The sequence below is a fragment of the Chiloscyllium plagiosum genome, unplaced genomic scaffold (genome assembly GCF_037043375.1).
Source record: "Chiloscyllium plagiosum isolate Xiang-an unplaced genomic scaffold, Cpla_swu_hap1 HiC_scaffold_11, whole genome shotgun sequence".
NCBI lineage: Eukaryota > Metazoa > Chordata > Chondrichthyes > Orectolobiformes > Hemiscylliidae > Chiloscyllium > Chiloscyllium plagiosum.
The window spans coordinates 21,902,987-21,915,961 of NW_028270149.1; the positions used below are offsets into that span (position 1 = coordinate 21,902,987).

The 12,975-nt window shown below is 41.2% G+C and overlaps 1 protein-coding gene across 7 annotated transcripts in view; it reads left to right on the forward strand.

Annotated features, from left to right (window-relative positions):
* The window catches only part of LOC122557386 (beta-arrestin-1-like), a 71,902-nt gene that overhangs the window by 42,711 nt on the left and 16,216 nt on the right, over positions 1–12,975 (forward strand). For all 7 annotated transcript variants that reach the window (XM_087991891.1, XM_087991887.1, XM_043705044.2 and 4 more), the window contains 5 exons: positions 1,383–1,467; positions 2,442–2,514; positions 7,035–7,172; positions 9,836–9,919; positions 12,437–12,460. In XM_087991891.1, coding sequence (XP_087848017.1) covers positions 1,383–1,467; positions 2,442–2,514; positions 7,035–7,172; positions 9,836–9,919; positions 12,437–12,460 — 404 coding nt within the window. The remainder of the gene's footprint in view (positions 1–1,382; positions 1,468–2,441; positions 2,515–7,034; positions 7,173–9,835; positions 9,920–12,436; positions 12,461–12,975) is intronic.

Genomic DNA, 12,975 nt, shown 5'->3' on the forward strand with positions numbered 1-12,975 from the left:
ATTGAACCTGGTCTGTGAAAGACAATTAACATGCATGGGGCACCTAAACTGAAAGAAAATTATATGGAGGTCATAATGAGTTGCATGTTTAGAGAAGAAGAAGGTTGAGAGATGACTTAATTGAGACATATAAGATAATCAGAGGGTTAGATAGTGAGAGCCTTTTTCCTTGGATGGCAATGGCTAGCATGAGGGGACATAGCTTTAAATTTAGGGGTAATAGATATCAGACAGGTGTCAGAGGCATTCAGAGAGTATTAGGGACGTGGAATGCACTGCCTGCAACAGTAGTGAACTCGCCAACTTTAAGGGCATTTAAATGGTCATTGATAGGCATATGGATGATGTGTAGGTTAGATAGGCTTCGGATGGGTTTCACAGGTTGGTGCAACATTGAGGGCCGAAGGACCTATACTGCGCTGTAATGCTCTATATTCTATTTTTAAGGATGCAATGGTCAAACTAATAACAACAGCCTTGCTGTCAATTCATTTCTTTTGGTCTCTAAAAGGTGCTACAATATTTAAGAAATAACATAAGCTTTTTCACGAAGTAGCATACTTAATTACTTGGGGGTCATCAAACCACAGTTCATGCTGTAATTTTGCTGTAGGGCAGGCCTCAAGTCTATGTCAGCTCCAATGGGTAGTGGGGATTGAGCTCCAAGCTGTTGACATTCTGAACCACGTGTTAGTCCCTGTCCACATTAACAATAACACAAGTAAGGTGGTGAAGCAGATTAAGTTGTCTGGTTGGTACAACTTCCCATTTACACAATTGTATTGTTTTCCCATGATATATGCATGTCTAATCAAAGGGGGAAAGTTTAAAGGAGCTGAGAGTGGCAAGTTCTTGTTTTAACTCAGAAGGTGGTAAGGTGGCTGGAATGTGCTGCTAGAGGAGAAACAATAGTAACATTTCAGAGGAACCTTCACAGAGATATGAATTCGCAGAGAATAGAGGGATATGGAACACCTACAGGCAAAGGCTTTTAGTTTAGAAGGGCATCCTGTGTCAGCATAGTCTTGGTGGCAAAATAACTTATTCCTGTCTGTATTGTTCTTTGTTCTTTAAATACGATGAGGATTCTATTAACCATAGAATTCCTATTTTTTTTATCTTCACGAGTCAAGGGAATTCCTCAGCCACCTAAAAAAATTTTGAATTCAAGAGGTGACAGTTAGGCCTGAGGTTTTTATGGGGTGGGGCGCACGGGTGTGAAATTTTCAGAGACAACTTCTTCTGAACAAGAGAATTTAGTCCCTTAATCTCACTATAATTTAATTGGCATGTTTCAAAGGACCAAACAGCGCTGCATGCGAAATAAAATGCTTTGAAAAAAATCAACAGCATGATATAAACTGAATATGATTCCTTTACAGATGTATTATCATGGTGAACCTATCCAAGTCACTGTCCACATTAACAATAACACAAGTAAGGTGGTGAAGAAGATTAAGTTGTCTGGTAAGTACAACTTCCCATTTACACAATTGTATTGGTTTACCATGACATGAAAATGCTTCTGTACAAAGCATGACACAATGGCTGCAAATTTAACACACAGCAACTGATGCAATCTGCGAGTCTGGTTAAATTAAAGGTAACGACCCACATGGGGATTGTGTTCCCACTGTGAACTGATGTTAACTTGAATAGACAAGAAGAGCCCCCTTCTTAGGTCAAGTCAAGCTCCAACTTTAAATGTACAGATAGATTCCTGATATCATGCTCAGAACACTTTCTGCTATAATAGAGGGCGGGAGCTACAGCTTTAGATCAGACCTGCTAAAGGGGAGATCATGGGGCCAGAAGAGGCACAGCTAGATAGCTAAGTTAGATTTGATTTTAGCTGTTCATTTGGGTCAGAAAGGGCAGGAGTTCTCCACAACTTTCACTGAACCTCAGTTATTTACCCCCACCCCAAACATTGGCAGACCTAATCATGTTAAGCAGTTAATTGTATTGTAATGAGAACTATCCAGTGAGTAGCTAATGTATTATGTAGCCCGGATAAGCTTGTATTCACTATCCTGACTATATATATCCATGTACTTGCAAGCGTTATTAATTGCTTCGCCACATTGCCAACACATTGGCTGCGTTAAGTTCCTTGAGTCATCTTGTGAAAATTCCATTCATTTTGCAATAGCGTTAAGCAGTATTTTGTTCCACTAACCCACAACCTTTTATTTGCACTTGTCAGTAAATTACATTGTATGCTCAAAAACATTCTCCCAGATAGTTTGAAGAGGTAGAACATTATCAGATGCCAAAGTGTGAAAAACCAAGACAGGAAAATGATACAGAGAGTGTCAGCAGCAAAACGTACAGAGGAAACGTGGTTTTCAACATTTGCTTAGCTGTGGGCCTTATTGGTATTGTGCTATGAGTGTTTTCTGTTAGCAACTGCAAGTTACATTGTCCTCTTGTCTAATCAGTTGATCAGATCACAGATGTAGTCCTCTATCAACTTGACAAATATGCGAAGACGGTATGTTCAGAAGAACCAAAGTAAGTTCCAACTAAATTGTGAAATTATTCACTTCATTGCTCTGCCACTGTTTTGTGTGTAATTGCATACATGCATACTTCTGCACATATGTATGTGCCTTTGCACTTTGTGGTATGTTAGACATTGTCGTGCAATTAGATGCATTTTAGTTGTGGAAGTAAAATGAAATTTGGCACAAAACTCATTTCACCACAACGCACTCAGTTTTATCCAAACCTTTGACAACACAATGCTCCCTCAGTAATGTAGTGGAGTGTCACTCTACATTTTAGTACTCAGACCTTTGGGTGGGACGTGAACTCACAACTTGCTACATGTAGGCTAGTCTGGACAACAGATTGTTATCCTTAATGCTAGAATACCAGATGGATTTTTAGAAGAACAATTAATGGTAGTCTAATGGCCACTATTATTTATTTCTTTTAATACAGAATTAAAATCAACAAGCTACTATGGACCATGAGCCTGTGCCTCTGCATTACTAATCTGGGTGTGATAGTGCCCTCCCACACATGTCTTCATATTGTTGTAAGGGGATAGAACCACATTGGTGGGGCACTGGGGAGCATAAGGGTTTAGCTTAATTGTATCTTTGCAGACAGAAAAGAAGAAAGAGAAAGAGAATTGTATTCAGTTAAATGTAAACACCATTTCATGAATGGGGTTTTCATTTGGTTTTACAAATCAGAGCAAGTTATGGTAAAATTAGCGGAAAATCCACCCAGAAATCCGTAGAATTCCTTTGTGTGAGGACAGAGATTAAAAATTCCCTTCGTTGTTAAGTAATATAGGTGCCCCCAGGATGTCTACTACAAAACTATTAATTCATTATTATAGTAATTTTATCAAAACAATTATCAGCATTCTGTCTCTAAATTTTTTAAAGCCTATTATTTGAAATCAGCATTTTAATTGATTTGATTGTCTGAGTTTGTTTTTCTGAATGACTTTTGAGAGAAGGTCAAAACTCCACGTTTCCAGCTGGCTGGATGCTTCAGATGTGGTAGAGAAAGATCGAAAAGGAGTAGGGGAATTGCCTTTCTGACTAAAGGAAATGTCACAGCTGCACTAAGTGAGGACATCTTGGACAGCACATCCAACAAGACAATATGGGTACTACTCAGGAATGAGAAAAATGCTGTCACCATGGTGGGGTTATATTGTAGGCCTCTCAGTAGCCAGTAGGAGATAATGGAGCAACATGCAAGCAGATCTCTGGAAGGTGTAAGAATGGCAGGGTTATTGTGATGGGTGATTTTAACTTCCCTAATATTGTCTGGGACTCCCTTGGTGCCAGGGGCTTTGATGGGGTCGAATTTGTTAGGTGCACACAGCAGGGTTTCCTGAAACTATATGTGGATAGTCCAATTAGGGAAGGTACTGTATTAAACCTTGTATTGAGGAATGAACTCAGCCAGTTGGTTGAAGTTTAATTGGGATTGCGTTTTGGGAGCAGTGATCATAATTCTGTAAGTTTTATGACAATCATGGACAAGGATATGACTGGTCTTCAGGTGAAAGTGCTAAACTGGGGTAAGGCTAATTACAACAGAATTAGGCAGGAACTAGAGATTTGGGGCAGCTGTTTGACGGTAAATCCACATCTGACATGTGGGAGATTTTGAAAGGCCAATTGACCATCCTCTGAGGAAGAAAAATGAGGATGGGAAGATTCAGAAACCCTGGATGACAAGAGATTTATAAGTTAATTCAAAAAGGAAAAGCAAACATATGGAAGGTTTAGAAAATTAAAATCAAACCACGCCCTTGAGTAGTAGAAAAGGAGTAGAAAAGAACGTAAACAAGAAATTGAGAATGTTAGAAGGGGCTATGAAATGTCCTTAGCAAGTGGGATTAAGGAGAATCCAAAATAATTTTCTTCATATATTTGAAGCAAGAAGATAATTAGAAAAAGGATAGGTCCATTCAAGGACTATGGCAGAAATTTGTGCGTGGTGTCAGAGGACGTAGGTGAGATCCTTCATGGGTACTTTGCATGGTATTCAGCAAGGAGAAGGACATGGATGATGGTAAGATTAGGGAGAGGTTTGTTGACGTTCTGAGGAATATCAATATTAAAAAGGAGGTGGTGCTGGGTGTCTTAAAAAAAACATTAAGTTAGATAAATCCCCAGAACCTGATGGGATCTATCCCAGGGAACTGAAGGAGGCAGGGGAGAAGATTGCTATGGACTTGACAAAGATTTCTGTATCTTCTTTAGTCACAAGTGAGATCCAAATGACTAAAGAATAGCCAATTTTGTTCCATTATCCAGGACATTATGGGCTGCTGAGCCTTACATCATCGGTAGGGAAATGATTGGAGAAGATTGTGAGAGACAGATTATGAGTAACAAGAATGGACTTATTAGGGATAGTCAACATGGCTTTATGCAGGGGAAGTTTTATCTCACAAATATGATTGAGTTTTCTCTGAGGAAGTGACAAAGGTGATGGATCAGGGTAGGGTAGTGGATGTTGTGCGCATGGACTTCACTAAAACATTTGACAAAGTCCCTCATTATAGGCTGGTCCAGGAGATTAAGTCGCATGGAATCCATGTTTAGTTGGTAAGTTAAATACAAAATTGCCAGAGGGTAGTTGCAGACGGGTGTTTGTCTGACTGGATGCTGTGACCAGTGATGATCTACAAGGTTCAGTACCAGGACATTCTGTTGCTGTAATTTGTATAAGTGATTTAGATGCAAAGGTAGGTGATCTGATTAGTAAGTTTGCAGACAACATCAAGTTGGTAGCGATGTGGATATTGAGGAAGGTCATCAGAGGATACAGCATGATATAGATCTCCTGGAAAACTGGGTGAAGAAATGGCAGATGGAGTTTAATCTGGACAAGTATGAGGTGATGCATTTTGGAAGACCAAATGCGAGAGGAAGATATACAGTAAAAATCAGGACCATTCGGAGAGGGATCTTAGGCTGCAAGTCCATGCTCCCTGAAAGTAGCAACACAAGTGGAAAAGATGTTGAAGAATGCAAACATTTTTCATTGGTTGGGACGCTGAGTATAAAAGTTGGCAAGTCATGTTGCAGCTGTCCAACACTTTAGTCAGGCCTCATTTGGAGTATTGTGTGCAGTTCTGGTTGCTACACAGTAGGAACAATGTAGAGGCTTTGGAGGGCATGCCAAAGATGTTCACAGGGATGTTGTTGGATTGGAGAGTATTAGTTATAAGGAGAGGTTGGACAAACTTGGATGTTTTTGCTAAAGCATTGGAACCAGATGGGTGACCTGACGTTCATGTACCCAGCCAGATGTATTTTAAATGTTGTAATTGTACCAGTCTCCTCACGTCCTCTGGCATCTTATTCCATACACGCACCACCTTTTGCATGAAAAAGTCACCCCTTAGATCTTTTTTACATCTTCCCCCTCTCATCCTAAGCTTATGCCCTATAGTTCTGGACTTTCCCAACCCAGGGAAAAGACCTTGATTATATACCCTATCCGTGCCCCTCATGATTTTATAAACTCATTAAGGTCATCCCTTAGCCTCCGATGCTCCAAGGAAAACAGCCCCAGCCTATTCAGCCCCTCATGATAGCCCACCTCCTCAACTCATCCTTGTAAATCTTTTCTGAACCCTTGCAAGTTTCACAACATCCTTCCTACAGCAGGGAAACCAGAATTGCACACAATATTCCAAAAGTAGCCTAACCAATGTCCTGTACAGTCACAGCATGACCACTTAATTCCTATACTCAATTCAGATTGGGTCAGGAGCCAATTGAGTAGTCAGGAGAGTGGTCAGGAGACTGTGTGGTTGGGAGTTAGTCAGGAAGTCAGGTTGGTAGATGTATCAGGTTGGGGGTGGGCGCAGGTGAGTAATTGAGTGATCAGAGAAGCAGCCAGGTGTTTGGGTTTGTAGTCTGACTGGGTCGGGGGATTAGTTGTCTGGCTGAGGTCAGATAGACAGTTGGGTTGGGTTCAGGGTATCGTTGGGTTGGGTTGAAAGTGAGATTGAGGAGGTCGTCAGGGAATCAGAGGATGGGGGTGGGAATAACTGGGGAACTTTGTATTGTTGTTACCAGGGCCTTGTCTAACATTTCCTGTTTACGTATGAACCACAAAAAGTATCTGAAGTCTCTGAGCGTGCTTGTATTCAGATTCCTTTTCTTTGCCATTAGTTCGAGTGTCTGTGTCACTTCAGTTCCCTCAACAGTGACTCATGGGTTTCATCCATCCCACTGTGGGAATCCACAAAGAAAATTAAACACCTCCTTCACAAAGGAAAATGGAGGTGACATTAAGATAACTTTCAGTTTAGTTGTTGGTTCATAGAGGGAGCTGGCCCTAGTTGACCCAAGGAGAAGATAATAAATACCTTGTTAAGATAAAAGAGATATTATGGTACCAGTGAAATATAAATGTTGTGGTCCTAACTCCATGCCTGCCTAACCCATTTTGGAAATGGTTTGTAACAAGGTCTCTTTAACATTAGGGGTATTCATATGGTAAAAATATTTTGATTTTATCATGTAAACCATGTGTGATTTCAGTGACACTGTGGCTCCTAATTCTACCTTCACCAAAGTTTACAACCTGACCCCTACTTTGGCAAACAACCGACAAAAACGTGGCCTGGCCTTGGATGGCAAACTCAAACATCAGGACACCAACCTGGCCTCGAGCACTGTGTAAGTTAGATCTATGAGAGTCTGCTCCTGGTGTACGCACCATAAAACAAACACAGTAACTTACTCAAGAAACTGATACTCAATATAAATTAAGATTTAGAAGTAATTTGATCTTAATTGGATCAAGCTGGTCAATAGCATTCAGATATATTTCAAACAAACAATTCAGCAATATTGTCATATATCTCTAAAGCAGGTGGGACTTGAATTCACACTTCATGGTTTGGAGGTAGGGACACTAGCACTGTCCCACAAAATCCATTTGTGTTTTCCTGGATGCTGATAGTTAAAGTATTGCTGAATGACATTTTCTTCCATCTTGAATTCATCAGGATAGTTCTTGTAAATTATCCCGCAAACAAAAGCTTTGACAAAATTTTTCTTGTTTTTCTTTCAGAAATATCTAAGTTTCACCAAATGTCTATTGAAAAAATAGGATTTTTTTTCACAATATCATATGTAAATTTTTGTTTGCGGTGTAACACCTCTATCATAATTCTGTCCTGTTATCTCCCATTCTCCTGATTTCACTTTGTATTCTGACCACCGCTTTAACCCTGTACAACTATCATTACCAATTCCCTCCCTCTCAAGCTGGCTGTCTCAGCGTTACTTCAAGTCTGACAGCAACCCTTATCTCAGCCTTACTCGAGATCTCATCCTATTGTAGCCCTGCCTAACCGCTAATCCATCTCAGTTCTTTCCAGGCTCACCATGATCTCAACCCACTAGTATTTTCCTTGAACCTTCAACATGCCCTGATATACATGCCTATGCAAACCCTTGTCCTGGGCCTGTCCAATCTGACCTGTCCTCCAATCCAATACCCCCTATTCCTTTCCTGCCAGTCCATAATGTGGTGTGCTAGGGCCAATGGGATACCATAAAATGTGAAAAGAAATGTAAGAGATAATTTGCAATGTATATTGAAGGTAGTTGGTGATAATAAGTAGACCGAGTGAAAGTAAACACCCAAACATTCTGTATACTGCCTCATTGAGGAGAATTTTGGAAACTTGGAAAATGTTCTGGTATCCATATCATTTTTAGTTCCCAACTCATTGTTCATGTGGTACATTTTTTGGTTCAATTCCCGCTAAAGCAACCAACTAAAAGACTGCTTTTGGGCTTAGTATCCAATGAGGAGCATCAAGGGGACTGATCAGGCAGGAGACTAATTTATACACACCATTTACAGGGATAGTGAGGCCTTGTAGTACAGTGGGTAGTGTCCCTATCTGTGGACCAGAGGCTCCAGGTTAGAATACCAATTAGGGACTGGTTGGCCATAAAATGAGCTTTCCCAACATGGTTCAATGGATTGATAATCAGCTTAGAAGATGAAGAGCACAAGGGCAGCTTTCACTGGAGTGAGATGAGAATGCTCATGAAGGAAATGCAGCAGGTAACGGATGGATATTGTAGAGGCATTGTAAGTATTAGAAAACAGTTACCACTGTATTGCCGTCAGTACTATCAATAGAGCTCTTGGAGATTATCATGCAATAACTAGCCTCCACCAGCAGAATGCAGCAGCCTTCCTATTTAAAAATGAAAAGGCCTTGACATAGCAGTCTCTTCTGAACTCCCCTGCCTTCTCTAAATTGTGGAGGTGCTGATAGTTTATGAAGCTCATCACTACCCTCTAGTGGCTGGGAGCCCAGTGTTCCTTCAAGAGTGCAACCACTTTTTAAAGATTTGTTCATGAGATGCCATTGGCTGGGACGGTATTCAGTATCCATCCCCAGTTACCGTTAAGAAAGTTGTGTTGAGCTACCTTCTTGAACTGCTGCAATCCCTGTACCTGAAGGTAGCCAGATGGTCCTTCAAGTTTTACATTTACATGAGACTTTCGAGCAATTTTTACAACTGAGTGGTTTGCTAGGTCATTTTAGAGAGCAGTTAAGAGTCAACCACATTGCTGTGGGTCTGGAGTCACATGTAGGTTAGACCAGATAAGGACAGTAGTTTCCTTCTGGCTAGGAACCAGATTTCACTATGAACTCGGATTTCACCAGTTTCCTCATGCCTTCCTCAGTAGTTTCCTTCCCCAAAGTATGTCAGTGAACCAGATGAATATTTCCAATAGGAGTTTCACAGTCATCATTTGACTCTTAATTCCAGATTTTTAAAAAAAAGTTGAATTTAAATTCCACCCTCTGCTGCTGTGGGATTCAAACCCAAGTCCCCAGATAAATTCCTCAGATTAATAATCTAGTAATAATTCCCTTAGGCCATCGTCACCATTTACTGATGACATTTTGATGGCAGTATAAAAGTTCTGCATTTTCACCTCAAAACTGATTGGGTTATGATTGTTCCCCGCAGAAAGTTAACACAGCCATTTTGTGCCTGTCATGCTGAAAAAGTGGTGGTGGGAAGATTATAGTTAATTGATGATTTGTCACTTGAATGAGGTTCCTGCCACTATTGGGTGGGTGGGTTGCTGACATAGTACTCTACCTGCCCTGGGAAAGTGGCTGAAGGTGGAATTACATCAGCAAAACCTGGCCTGACAAATGGTTATTTAATTCTGCTTGCCCCTGAAATCTCCAAAGGCATCTCAAGGGGATTGATAAATCTCTCCAGTCTGGGATAACAATCTCCTTTCCTCACCATGACTGCTTTCTCACTTGTGTTTCTGCATCTGAATCTTTTCATAGACTCAGGCCACAACTGGACAAAGAGGTCCTTGGAATTCTTGTGTCTTATCTGCTCAGGGTGAAGGTGATAGTTTCACGGGGAGGGTAAGTCTCTATATTTCAAGCATTATTTTTTGCTGTCTTATGCAAAATGCAAAGCTAGATGAGGTGAGATTCGATATTGATTTTAAAATAAGGCTTTGATATCTGGATTAGATTTTAGACATTTTGGGCACAATTCTGAATACAGATTGCTGTTGAGACTGATTTTAACAATTACAGCTTCCCAAAGCATTGTATAGAATGACTCCACAATGTCCTGTTCTGTATTTGGACATTTTTCCTTTCTACAATTTGTTTCTCCTGGTCTCCTGAATGTACCGACCACTGTTTGGGTATGGATCAGGCCTTGTTCAAGTAATTATTCCATGTGTAAGGCCTCAACAGTGAACTGAAGAAGGGCTTATGCCCAAAACATCGATTCTCCTGCTCCTTGGATGCTGCCTGACCTGCTGTGCTTTTCCAGCAACACATTTTCAGCTCAACAGTGAACTCCCATGATCCATTCAACCATGGGGTACTATGTTATAGAGTCAGAGAGATGTACAGCATGGAAACAGATCCTTCGTTCCAACTCGTTCATGCCGACCAAATATCTTAAACTAATCTAGTCCCATTTGCCAGCATTTGGCCCAATATACCTGTAAATCCTTCCTATTCATATATCCATCCAGATGCCTTTTAAATAATGTAATTGTACTAGCCTCCACCACTTCCTCTGGCAGCTCATTCCATACACGCACCACCTTCTGCGTACAAAAGTTGCCCCTTAGGTCCCTTTTAAACTTTCCTCCTCTCACCCTAAACCTATGCCCTCCAGTTCTGGACTCCCCCACCCTGGGGAAAAGATCTTGTCTATTTATCCTATCCATTTCCCTCATGATTTTATAAACCTCTATAAGGTCATCCCTCAGCTCCAGGGAAAATAACCCCAGTTTACTCAGCCTCTCCCTGTAGCTCAAACCCTCTAATCCTGGCAACATCCTTGTAAATCTTTTCTGAACCCTTGCAAGTTTCACAACATCCTTCCTATCTGTGCCAATACTCATATTATCTTCACCCTGACAACGACAAGTGCATATTTCGATGTTGTGAATACCAATTAGCTTTTTTCCCTCCTTGGCTCAGTAGTAGAATGCTAATACCATTCCAGCTGAGGTAAGCCTCAGAAACATTTACAGCACACAATGAGGCCATTCGTCTCTTCATGTCCAGTTGGTCAGCAAAAGTCTGATTGCACTAATCCCATTTTCCAGCTGTTGGCTCAAAGCTCTCGGGGCTATAGCAATGCAACTACTTAAATGTTTTGAGAGTCAACCATCCTTTCATGCAATGACTTTCAGGTTCTCACCACTTTCTGAGTTAAAACAGTTCTCCTCATCTGTTCTCCCAGCTTTCTACCTTTTACCATAAATCTCTGTACCCGGTAGTGTCCTCTCTGATAATGTAAAAGGTGACATACCATCCACCAGCTCATAATCTTATGCACTTAGTTTATTCATAGAATTCATTCATAGAATCCCTACAGTGTGGTAGCAGGCCATTTGGCCCATTGAGTCGAGGCTGCGGTGCTGGAAAAGCACAGGTCAGGCAGAATCCGAGAAGCAAGAGACTTTGACGTTTCAGGCATAAGCCCTTCATCAGGAGTGAGGGGAGAAAAAGTGTTTGTTGAACATGTAAATTCTTCTGAGGATGTAAAACAGCAGAGGTCCTTTGCAAGTCTGGGAGAGTGTGGCCCTGAGCTGAGGCAGGGCTGACTGTAGAGAGAGTAGTTGACGGCGCATGGCTGTGAGTGTGGAGCAGAGGATTGGAAAAGAGAACCATTTCTGAAGGCTACTGAGTCCACATCAACTCTCCAAAGAGCATTCCACCCAGACCCATCCCAAATTTCCCATGACTAATCCACCTAGCCTGTATATCCCTGGACACTATGGGCAATTTTAGTGTGGCCAATCCACTTAACTGCACACCTTTGGATTGTGGGAGGAAACTGGAGCAAACCCATGGAGAGAATGTGCAAATTCCACACAGACAGTTACCCGAGGTGGAATTGAACTTAAGTTCCCTGGTGCTGTGAGACTGGAGTGCTCAGGACTGAGACTGCCCCATTATTATGTCCCCTCTCAATCTTCACTGTTCCCAGGCCACCTCAGCATTGCCTCAGCATAGAACCTAAAGGCTTCCTTGTTTCATTCAATATTCTCTTCACTTTAAGGATAAGCAGATAAGGAGGAAGGGATAAAAAGATAAGTTTGATATGGTGAGATGAAGCAAATATAGCTCAAAGAAGCTTTTGTCTGATCTAAACAGTAGCCTCTTATTGAAATGTACAAAATACATGCTTCATGTCTCTTGTTCATTTTTAATATGGGTGATATATTTCCAGCTGGAAAAGGGCTCACACTCACTGCTCATAGTGGAATAGCCAAGTAGTGCCCTTAAAAGGGCAGTGTCTGGATCATATTTCAAGGCCCATATCTTTTGAAAATGTTTTTTTAATCAGTCTTGTTGTGCTTGTTTCCTCATTTTTTCCTTCTTTTCCTGACTCTCTTTCCTCCTCAGGATCTTGGGAGACCTCACTTCAAGGTAAGCAAACAAACATAAGACCATAAGACCATAAGACATAGGAGCGGAAGTAAGGACATTCGGCCCATCGAGACCACTCCGCCATTCAATCATGGCTGATGGGCATTTCAACTCCACTTACCCACATTCTCCCCGTAGCCCTTAATTCCTTGTGACATCAAGAATTTATCAATTTCTGCCTTGAAGACATTTAGCGTCCCAGCCTCCATTGCACTCTGTGGCAATGAATTCCACAGGCCTACCACTCTCTGGCTGAAGAAATGTCTCTGCATCATCTATCTATCAACATCATCTATCAATACTCAACAATCCTGAGCATTGCTTTCATGGGGACAGCGCTGCAGCTGAATATACTGTCAGGTTTTATCTTTGCTTGTTAAATACATGTGAATATCAGTGGTTGAGTGAACATGTTGCCCTTGCAGTTGAGGTGGTGAGCTATCTTCTTGAACTGTGGTACACCCACAGCGCTGATGAGAAAGACATTCCAGGATTTTGCACAGTGAAAGAACAGT